Source organism: Cebus imitator, unplaced genomic scaffold, assembly GCF_001604975.1.
Source record: "Cebus imitator isolate Cc_AM_T3 unplaced genomic scaffold, Cebus_imitator-1.0 Scaffold39, whole genome shotgun sequence".
Lineage (NCBI taxonomy): Eukaryota > Metazoa > Chordata > Mammalia > Primates > Cebidae > Cebus > Cebus imitator.
The window spans coordinates 7,345,927-7,364,152 of record NW_016107354.1 but is presented as its reverse complement, the minus strand read 5'-3'; the positions used below and the strand labels follow the sequence as shown (position 1 = coordinate 7,364,152).

General features: G+C 51.8%; 1 protein-coding gene across 8 annotated transcripts in view; it reads left to right on the top strand.

The window, feature by feature from the left end:
* USH1C (USH1 protein network component harmonin) overlaps positions 1 to 18,226 on the top strand; it is a 46,463-nt gene that overhangs the window by 4,660 nt on the left and 23,577 nt on the right. For 7 of the 8 annotated variants that reach the window (XM_017525813.1, XM_017525818.2, XM_017525819.2 and 4 more), the window contains exons 2-14: positions 3,750 to 3,817; positions 5,526 to 5,669; positions 5,801 to 5,939; positions 9,712 to 9,820; positions 9,949 to 9,973; positions 10,178 to 10,235; positions 10,537 to 10,631; positions 11,665 to 11,749; positions 12,726 to 12,785; positions 12,937 to 12,993; positions 13,275 to 13,417; positions 14,762 to 14,827; positions 15,179 to 15,303. In XM_017525813.1, coding sequence (XP_017381302.1) covers positions 3,750 to 3,817; positions 5,526 to 5,669; positions 5,801 to 5,939; positions 9,712 to 9,820; positions 9,949 to 9,973; positions 10,178 to 10,235; positions 10,537 to 10,631; positions 11,665 to 11,749; positions 12,726 to 12,785; positions 12,937 to 12,993; positions 13,275 to 13,417; positions 14,762 to 14,827; positions 15,179 to 15,303 — 1,174 coding nt within the window. The remainder of the gene's footprint in view (positions 1 to 3,749; positions 3,818 to 5,525; positions 5,670 to 5,800; positions 5,940 to 9,711; positions 9,821 to 9,948; positions 9,974 to 10,177; positions 10,236 to 10,536; positions 10,632 to 11,664; positions 11,750 to 12,725; positions 12,786 to 12,936; positions 12,994 to 13,274; positions 13,418 to 14,761; positions 14,828 to 15,178; positions 15,304 to 18,226) is intronic. The other variant, XM_037737525.1, reaches the window with a different exon arrangement.

Sequence of the window (18,226 nt, the reverse complement as noted above, 5' to 3'; positions counted from 1 at the left end):
AGGGAGGGAGGGAGGGAGGAAGGAAGGAAGGAAGGAAGGAAGGAAGGAAGGAAGGAAGGAAGGAAGGAAAGAAAGAAGACAGGAAGGAAAAGATGGATGATAAGAAAACAAGAGTCAAATAAAGCCCCCATCTGGGATGTACACTCTGAAGGCCTGGGAAGAAGTGTGGCTGGATCTATTCATCCCAGTAACATCCACAGAGGGCCGCTCGCTGTCCACTGCTGAGCATATAGACTTTATATTCACTTATTCTCACTTATTTTTACGTAACCAACACAGGACTTACTACTTGCCAGGCACTGTTCTAAACCCTTCATAATTATTAACTCATTAAATTAATACTAAGGAGGACAGTTTTTCACCACTGAAATCTAATGCTACAGCAGGATACATTTCTGCAAAGAGGGATAAGAGAGAACTTCAGTCCTGAGGCCTCAGTCAATGAGAGATTCCCTCTCCCAGGCCAGGTGCGGTGGCTCAAGCCTGTAATCCCAGCACTTTGGGAGGCCGAGGCAAGCAGATCACCCAAGGTCGGAAGTTCAAGACCGGCCTGGCCAACATGGAGAAAACCCATCTCTACTAAAAATACAAAAAATTAGCCAGGGACAGTGGCACATGCCTGTAATCCCAGCTACTCAGGAGGCTGAGGCAGGAGAATTGCTTGAACTCAGGAGGCGGAGGTTGCAGTGAGCCGAGATCACACCATTGCATTCCAGCCTGGGCAAGAAGAGTGAAACTCCAACTCAAAAAATAAAAGATATTCCCTCTCCCATCTTCTTTCTTGTGTCACCACCCAGGGCTAGAACTAGGTTAGAAGTCTTTGGTCAGGGTATCCTCACTCCAGCCAAAACAGATGGGATTTTTATGCTCCTCTTAGAAAGTAGAACATTGGGTTCAAAGAATCATTCAAAAGATGTTGCGTTTTTCTCACTTGTTATAGACCAAGTCAAGGTGTTTTCTTAACAATGCAGAGGAGAGAGATGGGGCTTAGAGACAAGAAAGAAGTTATTGAAAGCAAAGAGTTTGAAATTCTGGCCTAAAGGGACCTTGGGAGTTATTTCCCCTGCCAGGCCTGAGACACAATCAATGGACGTGGCGTAGCAAAAAGAGCACGGGCTTTGGAGTCAGACCTAGGTTCACATCCTAGCTCTGGTTGTTAGCTGTGGGACCCTGAGTGAATTGACTTAACCTCTCTGATTCTCAGTTTCCTCAGCTGCAACATGGTGTGAAAATATTGGCCCCAGTGTGATAAACAAATGGAATAAAGCCCCTTAAAATCTCCCGGTGCCACCCCATGTGGGATCATGGGGGCAACATCATTTCCCTTCCCCTTCTGTTCCCATGGTTACCTCTCCCCAGCCTGAACCATGTGGGCATACCAGGAGGCAGGCAGACAAATCCATTCAATACTTCTTTATGGAGTGCTTCCTATGTGTTAGGCACGAGGAGTTTAGAACAAAATAGACGTCTTTCCCCTCATGGGATCTTTCTGTCCAGAGAAGGAGACAGAGAAAACAATTCACAGAGAAAACAAACCTTAGATTACAAATTGCAGTTGATGCTGTGAAGGAATTGAAACGTCTCTGGGGCGTAGGAGTGGGTTCCGTCTGGGTGGGTGAGCTGGGCAGACTGTCTGGGAAGGAGCAACCAGGCAGGGAAGTGGGGGAAGCAGTCCAGGCCGAGGGAACAGCATACACCAAGGCCCTGAGGCTGGAGAGGGTTCGGCCTGTGGAAAGAATGGAAAGGAGGCCTTTGTAGCCAGGAAGACTGGTAGGAGAGGAGACTGGGCTTTGGTAAGTCAAAGAAAGGAGTTTCGATTTAGGTTTGATTTGGGGTATAAAAAACTACTGAGCAAGCAAGCAACATGATCTAATTTATAAAGATATTTCTGGCCCCTGCTGCTAAGAGAGTTCAGACTCCCCCATCACAGCACAATGTGGGCAGCCCAGGCCTGTCTCATGGAGGCACCACCCCCCCCCACCCTGCCACCACCCCCCCCACCCTGCCACCACACAGGCCTAGGCAATGGCGGTGAGAGAATCCAGGCTATGTAGAGAGATGGGCTTTTGGAGGTAGTGTGTACAAAAGGCCAGCCTCCCACCCTAAGATTTAGTACCGCCCACTCAAGCACGTGCTTCCATCTCCTGTCTTCTAGCTGGAAGCTCCGTTTTGTTTTTGTTTTTGTTTTTTTTTTGTTGTTTTTTTGAGATGGAGTCTCACTCTGTCACCCAGGTTGGACTGGTGCAATCTTGGCCTTGGCTCACTGCAACCTCCACCTCCAAAGTTCAAGTGATTCTCCTGCCTCGGCCTCCCAAGTAGCTAGGATTACAGGGGCACACCACCGTGCCTGGCTAATTTTTGTATTTTAGTACAGATAGGGTTTCGCCATATTAGCCAGGCTGGTCTCGAACTCTTGACCTCAGGCGATCTGACCAACTCAGCCTCCCAAAGTGCTGGGATTATAGGCGTGAGCCACTGTACCCAGCCTTCCTTGCACTGAGGTAGGGAGAAAGCAAGAGTGCCCTGTTGGAGCAAGTGGGGTGAACTTCTGTAGCAACTGAAGCCCAAGCTGTGAGTTAAGTCTCCTAAGTTATTCTCGCCTTTAATGAAATGCTCAGCCTGATTTTGTAGGGAAGGAGGTACTACAAGATCTAGGCCAGAAATCTGCATTCTTTACTCCCTGCTCAGGCCAGAAATCCCAAGGGCTGGGCCCAGCATGTCCTCTCTGTGGTGGGATAGACAGACTGCCCCAGTCTTTTGGAACTCTTGGGATACCCACAGAAAGAGGTAACGCTGCTCTGGCCCTCTTCTGAGGACCAGTCAGTGGAGCGCATGCAGCTTCCAGCAGCAGCCTCTCTATGAAGGGCTGAGGCCCTAGGCCCGGAGGCTGGAGGAGAGAAGGACCCAGTGACCCCTCAAGCTTCCACCTTGCTCTGTTACCCATTCTTGAGCTGAAGAGAGAGCCAAAGATACAGTGTAGAGATTCACACGGAGCTAACTCAGGGAGCGGAATTCAGGGCCCCCCAGTGGGATTGAGGTGCTAGTGAAACAACTCCTGAACCCGACCTTAGAGTCCCAGCCATTGACGTCAACCGAGTTGAAATGATGTAACCTGACTCCTCCTGCGGGGCATGTGCAGGGGCCTGAGGAGGGGAAGGAGTGGCCAGGAAACTGACTAGTGGTCAGAACTCAGGGCAACCCAGCTAAGGCCAGGACAGTACAGAGTCAAGGTCCCCTGGCACTGATGTTACAGAAGAATTTGGTGGTAGGGGGCTTCTGGTGGGTGGCATGTGCCATCTGAGTGAATGGCCCAAATCCTTCCTGAAAGCATTCATCCGGCACTACAGCCACCATCAGGTGAGACAGTGGGCTTCTTCTGGCCACGGATGACACAGCCATGGGGGTGAGCAGCGGCACTGCCATGGCGGCGTGTCACTGTCCCGTGGGGATTCACATATGTGCATGTGTGTGCATCCCCGTGTGTGCACTTATCACCCCACCTGGGGACAAGGCTCAGCCTGGCCACATCTAGAGGGGCAGCCATACTCCTGTGGCCGCGGTGGTGTGGTCTGGATAGGTCTGATGCTTTGGAGTCAGAGGGGCAGCCTGGCCTGTGGCTTATCTCCTCTCCTCACCATCCCAGCCCTGAAAAGCTGCTGGGGAGGCCCCTGGGGATGACCTCTCCTCCCTGTGGTCTGCTATGGGGGGTGCTAGGCCTGGAGCTGTGATTCTGCTGTTGGATTTTCCAGGTGGATTTTCTGATTGAAAATGATGCAGAGAAGGACTATCTCTATGATGTGTTGCGGATGTACCACCAGTAAGTATGCTGGCTCCAGCTCCCATGGACCACCCAGGTTCCTCTGTCTTCAGGGAGTCCAGAGTTGGGTTGCTCTGAGACAGAGAAGCTCAGGGGGTGGATGCTCGCTGCTCCTGGAAGTCAAATGGGCATACCATTTGTTCATTTCTGCAACTATTTACACAAGTACTTTGTACTTGGCTTTGTACTAGGGGCTGGAGTATACCTTTGAGCAAGACAGATTAGTCTCTGTTCTCAGGTTGCTCACAGTCTGATGGTGGAGGCCGTCTAGTAGCCAGATAGATTCAATAGAGCATGATTGTTGGGAAGTACAAGAAATGCCAGCTGGCCACCGCCCTTGTATCAGATGTCTCTGATCACCCACTTACTTTTTGATTCATTCTGTGTACTTTATGAGCTCCTGGCACTGCTGGGCACCATGCAGAATCTGGGAATGAATTAGGTCCACTTTCTTTCTTTGAGTAACTTGCGGCCTGGTGAGGGGAGACGGACAGACACTACAAACACAAAGAACTCTAATATAAATTACATCAAATAACTGCTAAGTAGAAGTAGAAGCAGAAATGTGAAGAACTGCGAGGGAAGAAGGAGGACCAGGAAGGCTTGAGCAAGGCTTTGAAGGGTGAGAAAGACCTGGGGCCAGGCATGGTGGCTCACACCTGAAATCCCAGCACTTTGGGAAGCCGAGGCAGGAGGATTGCTTGAGCCCAGGAGTTGGAGACCAGCTTGGGCAACATGGCAAAATCCCATCTCTACAGAAAAAATTAAGAAATTTGCCAGGTGCGGTGTCACATGCTTGTAGTTCCAGCTACTTGGGAGGCTGAGGTGGGACAATCACCTGAACCCAGGAGATCAAGGCTGCCCTGAGCCATGACTGCATTGCTGCACTCCAGCCTGGGCAACAGAGCAAGACCCTGTCTCAAAAAAATAATACTAATAAAATAAAATAAAAAGATTTTGGTAGGTGGAATATCAGGGAAGGGCATTCCAGGATGAGGGGTCAGCATCAGCTAAAGTGTGGAGGCACCAGAGCAAGGGTATGAATGGGGATAAATAATCCAGGGGGGTGGGGTAGGACTTGGGAGGACATGGAGATCGTAAATAGCCACAAGGCTGGAGAAGCTCCACGGGGACAGGTCATGGAGGGCCCTGAACCTGCTGAGAAGGGTGGACTTTGTCCTCTAGGCAGTAAGGAGCCATCAACGGGCTTTAAGCCAGGGAGTGCCTTACACTGAGAAAAGATGAGACGACAGTGAGTCTGTGGGCAGGCAGCTGCAGTCGAAGGTCTGAACAGTGTGAGGGAGGAGGCACATGAACTGTGGCAAGGTGGAATTGACATAGCTTAGCAGCAGGTACCAGTGGAGATGATGAGTGCGTGAGGAGTTGTCAGCATCTCACATCATAGCGCTTTCCTGTCTGGAAAGATCCCAACTTCAGAGCTAGGCAGCACTGAGTTTAAAATCCTGGCTTCATCTCATCTGCAAAATGGGTCAACGATCCCCAGTGGGGAGATTTCCTGGGGATATTTATATGAGAGAACAAAGCCTTCTCAGGCACTGACTTGGTGTGAAGGGCTCTGGGCTTTTCAGGAGTGGTGTCCCCCATTTAAACCTGGGCCCAGTGGCTGAAACAGCTTCCTCTAGGAATCCCTGGATCCCTGAGGTGGTGGTCAGGAAAGAGGCTCCAGGCACTCCCGGCATCTCCACAGGACCATGGACGTGGCCGTGCTCGTGGGAGACCTGAAGCTGGTCATCAATGAACCCAGCCGCCTGCCTCTGTTTGATGCCATTCGGCCCCTGATCCCACTGAAGCACCAGGTGGAATATGACCAGCTGACCCCCCGGCGCTCCAGGTGCAGAGGAAGCCACCAGGATGGAGGCAGGGGGTGGAGAGGTCGACCTGGGATGGACAGAGTCCCCGGCTAGTGGGCGGGGCAGAGCTGGCAGTCAGGCTGCAACATCACCAACCTCTCCCACATGGCAGGAAGCTGAAGGAGGTGCGTCTGGACCGTCTGCACCCGGAAGGCCTTGGCCTGAGCGTGCGTGGTGGCCTGGAGTTTGGCTGTGGGCTCTTCATCTCCCACCTCATCAAAGGCGGTCAGGCAGACAGCGTCGGGCTCCAGGTGAGCAAGCAGAGTCTGGGGCAGTGGGGGGAGCCAGGGCCTCAGACCTCCTGCCTCTCCCTCACTCATCCACTAGGCTGTGTGGCACAATGTGGTCACCCACTTTTCTTAGTTTTTGGGTGAGGACGAGGCTGGCACCTCCTGATGGACTCATAGAAATCAGGCCGCAGGCAATTGCCTGTTTTCTTTAGTGAAGCTGGGATCCTGGCTGCTGGCTCCTTCCAGCCGCTGCCGCTGCACCTCACCTCACCTCGCCTGCTTCCCAAGAGGAGCGTAGCAGCGCCAGCACGTGACGTTCTGGACATGTCGCCTTTTACCCACAGGGAGAAAGAAAGCCCGGTGCAGTGTGAAGCTGAAGAGCATAGGCCCGGAGGCAGGGTTAGCTGGGTTCAGGCCTGGCTTTGCTCTTCATTAAGCTGTGTGACTTGGTGGAATGACTTAACCCTGGGCCTCAGTTTCCTCACCTATAAAATGAGTTGCTGATGGTACTATCTACCACGTCAGGTTGTATGAGTCAATGAATTAATAGTAGAAAGTGCTTATAACAAGGCCTGGCACATAAATGCTGTGAGTTTGATAAGTGAACAGAGAGAGGGAGACTTAAGAAGCACCTGGAATATGCCAGGTCACATGCTCACAAGCAGTCCTCACTTATGCATTGAACGGATTGTCTCCATTTTACAGAATTAATAGAGGCTCAGAGGCCAGTAAGTGGCAGAGCCAGGAATAGAAACTGGGTCTCCTGACTGCCAAGCCCAGAAATCTCTCTTCAGCATCCCAGGTGCCTCTCCCTTGGGATCCCTGCACCTCAGGGCCTGAGCAGAGATAGGCAGACCGCCAGGTCTCACTCCTACCAGAGCCCAGGGCTGTGTTTTTGTGTGTCAAGATAAAGGAGGCCCTCCCACCATCTCCCAGAGCTTCCAGCGGGTATGTTATCAACATCCCAATCTGGGCTGCCAAGCTGGGGGCTTCAAGGGGCTTGAAAACTAATGGTACAAGACACCATGGCGTGGGGAGTGGGAACAGGGAGCTGACAGACACCGCTTTGTTCTAAATCCCTGTCTCACGGCTCACTGGTGGTGTCTGAAATTTCAGCCCTTTCATTATTTCTTTCCTCTGCTGCACATTTTCCAGCTCAGAAACACCGCCAGAGAAAACATATAATGAGCTCTTCTCTTGGCGTCAGCTGAGGCTCTCTTTTTTCCAGGGCGAGCTCTCCTAGGACAAGCATTTCTCAATGCTGCCCCAAGGATTGCGGGTGTTGGGGTATTTTAATGAGACCTAGAGTTTTACCTTCCTGACGGTTTCTCAGGCTTATGAATTATCGACCCTTTCTCTAGCTGACGGATTCATCTCTCCTTTGTGCCTCTGTCCCTCGCATCACCCTATCATTGTGGCCCTTGCACAAAGGGCCCTTTGCAGGGCTCCTCACAGGGAGAGGGGGAGGAAAGTTGATCCTGCAACCTGAGCCAGGGGCGGCGTGGGAATCATTCCGATGGGGGTTCTGGGCAAGTTCCCTTTAGGAACAAGACAGGGAACTTCACTTAGAGGAGTTTGGGGAAAAAATGGCTGCATCCATTGACCTGTCTGGGGTTCATGTTTCTGGGGAGATCTCGTACATAAGAGCAGCTCAGAGAAGATTCTGGAAGGCAGAGGAAGGACGAGTTCAGATACAGTCTGGCTGGGCTAAAGACCTGTGCTGATTTGACATGTGAGACTGGGTCCCCAGGGTGGGCTTGGACCCTCCCACAGGAACTAGGCCCGAGGTCCACCCCCTGCCCTTGTCCCCTGCTAAAGATATTTGAGGGTTTTTCTCAAGAATATCCTAGGTTAGCCTACCTCCTCTGCCTTGCACAGGGCAGCCTGTGCCATACAAATTTCTGTATATTCCAAGCCTAGAAAATTATTCCGTGTGCCTTGGCTGTCCCTGTCATAACATGGACAGCGTAATCCTTGCCTCTGTGTGGGACTTGCCTCTGTGTGGATCCTCTGACAGGTGGTGAGGATCCAGAGAGGGCAGAGTGCAGGGAATGGCAGCCAGGCTGGCCGGGTGCCCTTCTTTTCTGCTTACAGACACCCAAGAGACACCACTTGTCTATCAGGGAGGCCTGACTTCAAATCCCACAGCACTGTTTACTAGTGGGGTAACGTTGAGCAAGTCACTTTACCTCCCAGAGCCTTAGTTTCCTCATCTGATTAAAAACAGAGATACAAATTCCTGCCCTGCAGGGTTGTTAGTCTGGCTGCTGTCCTGGAATTCGATGTTCCCAGAAACCTACAGAGTTCTTTAGTGGGCCCCCACCCCAGTGCCATTTTGGGCCCTTGGCCATTCCTGTCAGGTCCCTGAGAAGCCTGGGTCCGTGTCCCAGAGTGGGAGGGAAGCGTTCCTTGGAATAGTGAGAAGGCGACTCCATGGAAGTGCTATAGAGGGTAGGAGTTGCCCTAGAGGACCCCTCGGAGGCTGTATGTCCTCCCAGCCCCTACCTACCCAGACCCACAGGGAGGTCAGTTGTGGCCCTCATGTGTGTCAGCAAGGCTCCAAAGGGTGAGCCCGTGTGTTTAAGTTAAGGCCCTAGCAGACCTGCACTGGCTGCAGATGGGATCCTCTCCAGGAGCCAGTCTGTGTTTTGCAGCTACTGGCTGTGTGACCTTGGACAAAACCTCACTTCCTTGGGCCTCAGTTTCAGCTGATATCTGAGAGTCCCTCCTCCCCTGTGATTATTAAATGAGGTGCTCCAGAATTGATCCCCAGGGCCAGGGTGCCTGAAGGAGCCTGCAATGTCCAGCAGGGGGCAATCTCACCTCAGCTCTGTATCCAGGGCTGGCCGCCCAGGGCCCTGAATCTCCATCTCACCATCTGCTGTGGCCTAAGCCCAGAGAAGAGAGACCTGAGCCATATTCAGGCATCAGGACTAACTCATGATAACAATAGCAATCATTTATTAAGCACTTACAGTGTGCCAGGCACTGGCTGGCTTTACATGCACAGGTTCATTCTCACAGCAACCTTGGTATTCCCCATTTTACAGATGAGGAAAACAGGTTCAGACAGTTCAATAGACTTGCCCAAGGTCACATAGCTAATAACAACAAAAGAAGGGATTTGAACCCAGCACATCTGATGCCAAAGCCCTGTGCTCATTCACTGTTCTTTGCTTGCTCCCAAAATAGGAATTCAGAGGTCAGGGCCACAGGAGAGTTAAAATCTTCATCAAGTTTCCATACGGTGGGAGAAAAAGAAATCATCTGTGTGTGTGTCGGTGATGTGAGCTTGGGTCAGGAGTTACAGAGGGTCCCCACCCCGACCTAGCTTCAGTGTTGCAGCAATTAACAGACACAGGGATCTGACTTCCTAGAGGCAGGGTGGGACAGAGTCCTGGTAAGAGCAGCTTAAAGCTGAATGAAAGATCACCCTTTACACGGAATCCAGAATCTGGTGGTGCCCCAATGGGGTGAAAGGGGCACCAGAGTGAGAGTGCAGAGAGTTCTGAGCTCTTCTCCCAGCTCTGCTGCACACCTGCTGTGTCCCTTGCCCCCGTCTTGGTTTCTCCATCTATAAAATGGGGCGGTAAGACTGCTTGGACATGCCGCCTGCCCTGGAATCCCCCCAGCTGATGGAGGGTGTGTTAGTTGAGATTAAGGCTTATTCCAGGGGATGGCACAGCCACCCTTCCCTTTTCCGGAGAACAGGCCAGAAGCATCTGGTGGTGAGCCTGCCACAAGGCCTGACGCTCACTCCACCTGGTAATTCCTGCCTCTCTCTGTGGTCAAGGTAGGGGATGAGATCGTCCGGATCAATGGATATTCCATCTCCTCCTGCACCCATGAAGAGGTCATCAACCTCATCCGAACCAAGAAAACTGTGTCCATCAAAGTGAGACGTGAGTGAGGCCAGAGCAGGGCAGGGCTCCATGACGGTGGGTTCGGGTAGGCAGCCGGGGTACCCTGCTCCTGGGGAAGGGAGAGAGGGCAGAGGAGCTGCCCTAACCCCTGTGCCTTTCTCCTGCAGATATTGGCCTGATTCCCGTGAAGAGGTGAGAGGTCCTTCCTCTGCAGGCCAACTCTTCCCTGTGGGCCCAGGGTCCTGGTACAGCCCTGGGGTCCGGCTACCACCATGCCAGCCCTGTTCCTGGGCCAGTGAAGGTTGAAGGCTCCAGACATGGTAGATCGAATTTGGGTTATCGTTCCTCAAATAGCTCTTGTTAACCACCCTCCCATCTATTTTCCCTTCCCATCAGCTCTCCCGATGAGCCCCTCAAGTGGCAGTATGTGGATCAGTTTGTGTCGGAATCTGGGGTAAGGGCCAGACTTCCTATGATGGGGCTTGGGTGGGGTCATCTTCCAGGAGGGATGGCCAGTCCTGAAGGGAGGGCTTGCCCTAGAGATGCATCCTCAGGGGCTTCACACAGGCCCCAGGGCAGCCAGCACAACACTGTGGGGCAGCGGTCCTCAGCTGGTGGTGCAGACATATCCCCAGGGACAGAAGGATGATCTGGGCGGTGTGAGTTCAGCAGTGCTCGCCCTGCAGATCCCACAAGCTCAAGAGGCTGCTTGCAAGCATGTGGACACTCAGTGATTCTGCTCCTGTCTCTTTCAGGGTGGGCGAGGCAGCCTGGGCTCCCCCGGGAATTGGGAAAACAAGGAGAAGAAGGTCTTCATCAGCCTGGTGGGCTCGCGTGGCCTTGGCTGCAGGTGGGTGGCAGGCATGCCCCGGGGTCGTTTGTGGCCAGTGCACCCCAACAGGCCCCTATTCCCTCTGCCCTTCCTCACTGCCACTTCTGAGGAAACCTTGCTCACCAGGGATGTGACGGTCCATGGGTGACAACACTTCTTTTGTTGGAGACAGGGTCTGGCTCTATCGCCCAGGTTGGACTGCTATTATTACTTAAGTTATTCCTGTTCCTTCCTTTCATTCACATTTATTCAATGTCTTATGCCAAGCATAAGTGACTAAAAAGTCCCTCCTTTCTGGGAAACAACAGCCTAATCTAGAAGCCAGCCACATAAACAGTTATAATATAGGGTGATAGGGACTCGAATGGAACTACATTCTGGGTCCAGGATGGCAAATAGGTGCCATCTCTAATCAATTAGTAGCAGCTCCCTGGAGTGCTACTTTGAAAAGGATTCTAAAGCTGTATCCAGGCTTGTGGGAAAGAGCTGTGATCAGTTAATGATTTCTGCCACCAATCTAGGAGGGAAGAATAACAGCACATGTGCCATCCTTGCCATAAATGTCATAGGAGCACTGAGAACAGAGCAGCTAGCTTAGTCTTGGGATAGAATAAGGGATCTGAGCCAGGCATGGTGGTGCGCACCTGTAGTCGCAGCTAGTCAGGAGGCTGAGGTGGGAGGATTGCTTGAGCCCAGGAGTTGGAGGCTGCAGAGAGCTATGATCACACCACTGCATCCAACCTGGGTGACAGAGCAGGGCCCTGTCTCTAAAAAAAGAGGATCTGGTGAAAACCTTGTAGAGGGGATGAACAGGAAAGTGCTAGAAAGAAAGAAGAAACTATGTATGAGGTATATTAGGTGAGAGGTTGGGTAGGAAGAATTACAAGGAGTTTTCTGTGGCTGTTACCCAGGGTAGCAGTGGAAATCAGGCTGGACGGGGAGACAGGTAGGCAGCTGAGGGCCTTCAGTCCGGAGCTCATGAGTGACCTGTGTCCTGAGCACTGGACATGGGTGACCTGTATCCCGAGCACACATTTCCCACCTCCTGCAGCATTTCTAGCGGCCCCATCCAGAAGCCTGGCATCTTCATCAGCCACGTGAAGCCTGGATCCCTGTCTGCTGAGGTGGGATTGGAGGTGAGGAACGCTGGGCCAGCTCCAGTGGGGGCCCACTGGAAATTGGGTCACACTGTGATCCCATGGTGACAGGGGCATGTGCGTTTCCACATGGTCCTCTCTCAGTGGTCACTGGGTGAAGAGGAGCCCTACCCACCCCCCAGAGAAGGCTTCACAGAGCAGGGACATTTGCCCCTTCTGCAGCCTTCCCCCAGCTCTGCTAGTTGTTGGTCATGAGCTTGAGAATGTGCTAATAGTAATCAAAGAGTAGACATTCCGTGTCCACTTGCATCAGACGTTGTTCCACGCCCTTCACACTTCACAAGAACTCTGAGGATTAAGTACCACCATTATCCCCACTCTACGTATGAGGAAACAGACCCAGAGAAAGTATATGATTTTCTTAAAATCGTGTACCTATTATGGTAAGGCTGGGATTTAAACCTAGGTGGTCCGATCCCAAAGCAGGAACCCTTAACCTTTTCTTTGGACAAGTTACTGCATGTCTCTGTGCTTTAGTTTCCTTACCTGTAAAATGGGGATGATAATGCCTTTCTTCTAAGGTTGTTGTGTTGGTTAAAATAATTAAGACGTGATAGAACTGTGCCAGGCACACTGTAAGTGACCAGTGAATGTTAGCTACTCTGTTATGACGATTCAATACAGCCTCTGCTAAATGAGAAGCTCCAAAGTTCCCACATCTACAAACTGTGATTTCTAACGCAAATGTCATCAAATTTAGCCAAAGAAATGAACATGTAATGGTATAATATTTGACAGCTGATAAGATAGTTATGAAGAGGGGGGTGGCAGGGTCAGCTTTAAGCCCTCCCAGCACTCCACCGGAGCTTTCCAGCTGCTCCATTCATCAGGGGGAGTTGAGATATAGCCACTTGAAGACCCAGCATCTGACCCAGAGCCGCTGGGGAGCTGTCCTGTGGATGAGTGAGTGTACAGACAGCACAAACACACTAATCCTTCTCCATTTCCCCACCAGACAGGGGACCAGATCGTCGAAGTCAACGGCATTGACTTCTCTAACCTGGACCACAAGGAGGTGAGCTGTGGGGGTCTTCCCCTGCTGGCCCTTGTCATCTCCACACCCTACTTCTCACCCCCACCACCCTTGAGCCTGGGGCCTTGTGTGCTGTCTGCCTGGACTGCTCTGTTCTGTCAGGCCTCGGTCCACCGTCCTCCTGTTCCCACAGGCCGTGAACGTGCTGAAGAGTAGCCGCAGCCTGACCATCTCCATAGTAGCTGGAGCTGTAAGTCCAGAATAAGCTGGTGGGAGCCCTTGACCCTCATCCTCAGCCCCTCTGACCTTTAATCTCTGCCACATACTTTCAGGGTGGCGGGTCTCCTTCCCTGAAGCTCTGACAGAGCAGAGGGAGAGGACTTCTGCCCAGCAAGAAGTTTGGGTCAGGGATCCCGGGAGCCACAGCGCCTGATGGTGCTGAGAAGACCGCTTGCATTTCGGCCCCCGGGGGGTGGCAGTGGATCCAGGTTTCCCGGGGGCTAAGCAAGGGGCCTCTTTCCTCCTCACGAGGGCCGGGAGCTGTTCATGACGGATCGGGAGCGGCTGGCAGAGGTGCGGCAGCGGGAGCTGCAGCGGCAAGAGCTTCTCATGCAGAAGCGGCTGGCGATGGAATCCAACAAGATCCTCCAGGAGCAGCAGGAGATGGAGCGGCAGTGAGTGCAGCCAGCCCTGTATGCCCTGCCCTGCCTCCCACCCCACCATATGACCCCACCCAGCTTGCTTCCTGCCTGCTGCATCCCCAGTCTGCATCCTCCTCCTCCCTAGAGGCCAGTCCTCAGACCAGATGAGTTCGGTGGTAGGTCAGCGTATCCATCCTCGGCCTCAGACTACCTGGCCCCTTCCTCCTTGCTGAGCCCCCTGACTTCCAAGATTCCAATAATATGGAAAATAAGCATCCTACTAGCAATATGCTCTAGCTGTGATTAACTACTACACTTAAACATCTAGAGTACCTCCGTAAGGCTGGTGTTGTATTAGGGCCTTGTTTATGTTTCTTAATTCCCACTATAGCCCTGGGAGGTAGATAGTATTAACCCCATTTTACAGGTGTGGAGACTGACACTCAGAGAGGTGAAGCCACTTGTGTCCAAAGTCACATGTGGCCAAGCTGAGATCACCCCAGGCAATCTGGCAAGTCCCCACAGGGCTGCCCTGCCTGTAGTGATAAAGCCCATCCTGACCCAGGATGATTGAAATGATGGCCTGAGATAATAAATGGGGTGAGCAATTCATAAATCAAAAACTATCGTCAAGATCCAGATACATCCTAGGCATTTAAAAGTATTTCATGGCTGGGTGTGGTGGCTCATGTCTGTAATCCCAGCACTTTGGGAGGCTGAGGCGGGTGGATCGTTTGAGGTCAGGAGTTCGAGACCATCCTGGCCAACATGGTGAAATCTTGTCTTCCAAAAATACAAAAAATTAGCTGGGCTTGGTGGCATGTGACTGTAATCCTGACTTCTTGGGAGGCTAAGGCAGGAGAATTGCTTGAACCTGGGAGGTGGAAGTTGCAGTGAGTCGAGATCGCACCACTGCACTGCTGGGTGAAGAGTGAGAGTTTGTCTCAATCAGTCAATCAATCAATGAATCAATCAAAGTATTTTGAAAAGGAAGGAGGAATGGCTATCCCCATCTTCCCCATCACAGAGTTAGCTGGGAGTATTCCACCTGGCTAGGAGCCCCTGCTTTGCTCCTGGGGTCAGTCCAGGCCCCACCTGTCGTCAGTCACCTTACCTAAGCATGGAGTGTGGCCTTCACATGGATCTGCTTCTCTGCTCCCACAGCCCAGCATCTCTGTTCAGCCATGCCAGACAAAAACACTCAAGAGCACAGGGCTCAGGCTTTGTTAGGTAATATCCCCCACGCCCAAAGCTGGTCCAAGTCTCCTAGGAAGGGGGTTTGGCAAAAAAACTTTTCCCAGATCAGGAATTCACAGTAAGGAAGAGTTCACCTCTCTTGCATAGGCTGAAACATGACAATCTGCATTTGTGTTTCAGAAGGAGAAAAGAAATTGCCCAGAAGGCAGCAGAGGAAAATGAGAGATACCGGAAGGAGATGGAACAGTGAGTACCTCGTCTCCATGCATGCCTGTGTGTGGACACCCTTGTGCTGGGGGGAGTGTTGCCAGCCAGAGGCTGCCTCCAGAACCGGTTTACCTGGCTCTCTCATCCTCTGGTGGGTCCTCCTTTATTCATAGTAAAGCCCGTCAAATTATAGTAACTGGAACATAGTCTCATGTAACTGCCAAGGTGGAGTTCACACTCAATTTAGAATACAAGCTCTGGGGCTTTGTTTGATTCACCATGGCTAGAACCACAAGGCTTCTCCCAAGGCTGGTTGGGGCTCTCCAATATGCAGGAGGTGGGCCTATGAGGGTTCTGACTCCAATCACAGGCATGGGGGTCTCATTTCAGGATTGTAGAGGAGGAGGAGAAGTTTAAGAAGCAATGGGAAGAAGACTGGGGCTCAAAGGAACAGCTACTCCTGCCTAAAACCATCACTGCTGAGGTGCACCCAGTACCTCTTCGCAAGCCAAAGTGTAAGTTTCATAAGCTGAGGGGAGAGACTAAGGGGGCTAGACAGAAATGCTGGCCCCCCTCCCCTCACCACCGCCTCCCAGGTGAATAGCCCAGGGTGCTCTGGGTTGTGATTCCTTCATGGAGGAGCAGCGATGAGTCAGGGGTCGTCTGCCCTGGCATCGAGGTATGAGGAATCTGTCTGATCCCCTTGTTCATGGGCCAGTTCCATATACTCAGCTCCCAGGTCCCCACACTGACTTGGACAGGCTGTCAGGCTGCTGAAGAGGAAATAAGAGCCATGGTGAAAGTGAAACTAGCTCATGGGATTACTGTCCTAGTGTTTTGGGTGCCAGTTCTCCTCCTACTTGGTTCTGAATAGGGGCTGGGGGGGAAGCCAGCAGCAGAAAAGAGAGGAAGGAGTTCGCCTCAGAGAAGGGCTCTGGTGGTCCGAAGTTGATGCATAACTGTGGGAGGAGATTGCCAAGCATCTCCAGCCCCTACACCCCTGTACGTGGACCACTATCACCCCACTAAAGAGATCGAGGCAGAAACAGGACTAGGAGACCCCTCCCAGGCACCCAGCTGTGGGCTACAGCTGTGCTATCCTGGGGCCTCAGCTCATGCTCTCCTTACCATCGCCTCCCTTCATCTGTCCCGTATCCTCACCTCCAGTTTCAGTTCAGGCCTCTACCACCACCTGTTCCCTGACCACCTTCTTAATGCCAGCTTCCAGATGCCTCTTTAAGAGACAGCACACACTGATGGAGGAAAACGGGGGCCATGACAACCACAAGTCCAGGACTGCTGGTTGGGTCCTTACTCCCATCTTCCAGCTGTTTTGACTTATAGTCAAAACAGGACAGGCCCTACTCCAGGTGATTGTGCTCAGCTGACTTGAGAACCTCCCGCTAGGGGTGAATCTGGACTCAAGAGCCCAGGTTCCCAATCTCTTCTGTGGGGCAGCCATTTGGCCTGTTGTGCTGGGGTCTGGACAGCTCTGTCCCCAACTTTGGGTCACATCTAAAACCTATGGGAATGTCAACCTGCCAACACAGGCCACTTGCATCAAGGAAGACGTGCAGGGCATCTGGATGCTTGCATTTCACCCTCCCTGGGGCAGGCAAACAACTCCCAACACATTTCTTCCTGGCAGCAGGGCAGTGTCATCCGCTGGTCCTCTCAGAAGGACAGAGCACATTCTCATCAGCCTGCCCCGTGACATTCAGTATCAGTTGAGGATGTGGCCAGAACTAAGTTCCTGATGAATGATCCGTGCTTAAGACAGGCAGCTAATTTGCTCTTAGGAGTGAAATAGGAGCTGCAGGAGAGAAATCGATTTTAATTGCTTCTCATGGAAGTAATCCTAGTCAATTTGATACCTTCCAAGAAATTGGGTCTCAGCTTCACAGCAAACACACCGTCTCAGGAACAATAGAAAATAAAAACCCTTTCACTAGCTGGTTTTTTATTTTGTGCTTTTTAACCAAATCAAGCTCCTCGAATAAAAAGAGAAAGAATTTTGCCTTTGCTCAAGGTAAATGTAATCTTAGGCAGCTCCACAAAGCACAGGATGGATGACCCCCGCCTGCCCGCTGAGTTGGGACAGCTGCTGCCTCCATGCATCTCGGTATGCACCAGCTATTTAATTCTCATTTGGACCTAAGGCAGGAAATGCAGTGAGGTCCCTGAGCCAGCTCCCCTCCTGCCTCATTCCCTGTTCCCTGGGGGCTGGCATGGTCTTGGTTGAGTTGGTCCAGCAGGGCTGAGCCCCAGACAGCGCCTAGCCAACTACCCTTCAACTTGGGGACCTAGCCTGCGACAGGTTATTCCTGACTCAGGCTTCTGTGCCTGCAAGGGATCAGCCCTGCATTTTTTTAAAATAAAAGAGCACAGAGCATCTCTTATCTGGAAAGTGAAGTCACTCATCCTAATGATATGCCTGGGGCTGACTGCCCCCAAACCTGTCCCAGGGGGCTCTTATAATTGCTTCTTCCCACCTACCCATGGCTACTCCAGCAGACCCCAACATTTTGCCAAGCCCTGAAGACCAGGAAACCACCACAGAGGCTCCTTTCCTTCGCTTAGGCCAGAGATGGCTGCATGGAGGTGGGGGGCAGGGGCAGTCTTGATTAAGGACCCAGTAGCTGAAGGATTCTTGAAAGATGGGGAGGGTTAAATCTGAGATCTCCAACCTGCTGTCACTATCCAGGGCCCCATCACTATCTTCCCAACCTCCACCACAAGAGACCCCATGATTTGGAAGTTGAGGTTATTTTCCTTTCAAACTATTAAATAATTGTTTGTGCTCCATTGTTTTATTAAGTAGTCCTTGTTAGTAAGGGAGCATCCAGGTTCCACTGTTGGATAAATGTAATTTAAGCCAAGAGCAAAAGAACTTAACAGCCTTTGCATAGGCCAATGGGCAAGTTCTGCTAAGCTTTTGAAATATTAAAAAGCTCACAAGCAAACTGGTACACTATCTTCCAGGGTCCTAGGGAGGCCAGAGTCCAAGCCGGAAACACTGGAATGGAGGGTTTGCTCTTCTCTCCACATTATGTCAAAATTCAGGTCTTCCTAACCACATGTAGCGCTTTTACCTTTTGGGATATCCCCACCTCCTCAGGACCTTCAGCCTCCATCTGCTGCCCAGACTGTTCAGACATCCCCTGAGGACCCAGAGCTCCAAGGCAAGGGTGATAAGCAGAAGGCAGGAGGATCTGCTCTCCCGTTGCAGCGCCTTGTCCTCAAACCTGTGCAATTGTCAGATATTCCCATCCTCCTCACTGCACTTCCCAACCTTCAGCCCAACACCCTACAAAATAATTCTCACACTGCCCTCAGAGCTGAGTTTCCTGTTGTTAGCCCTTTGGGCAGACAGATAAATTAAAGCTGCCAAGGTTGAAAGCACTGTATGTACCAGCTCAGAGCAAAAAACCTCTGCTC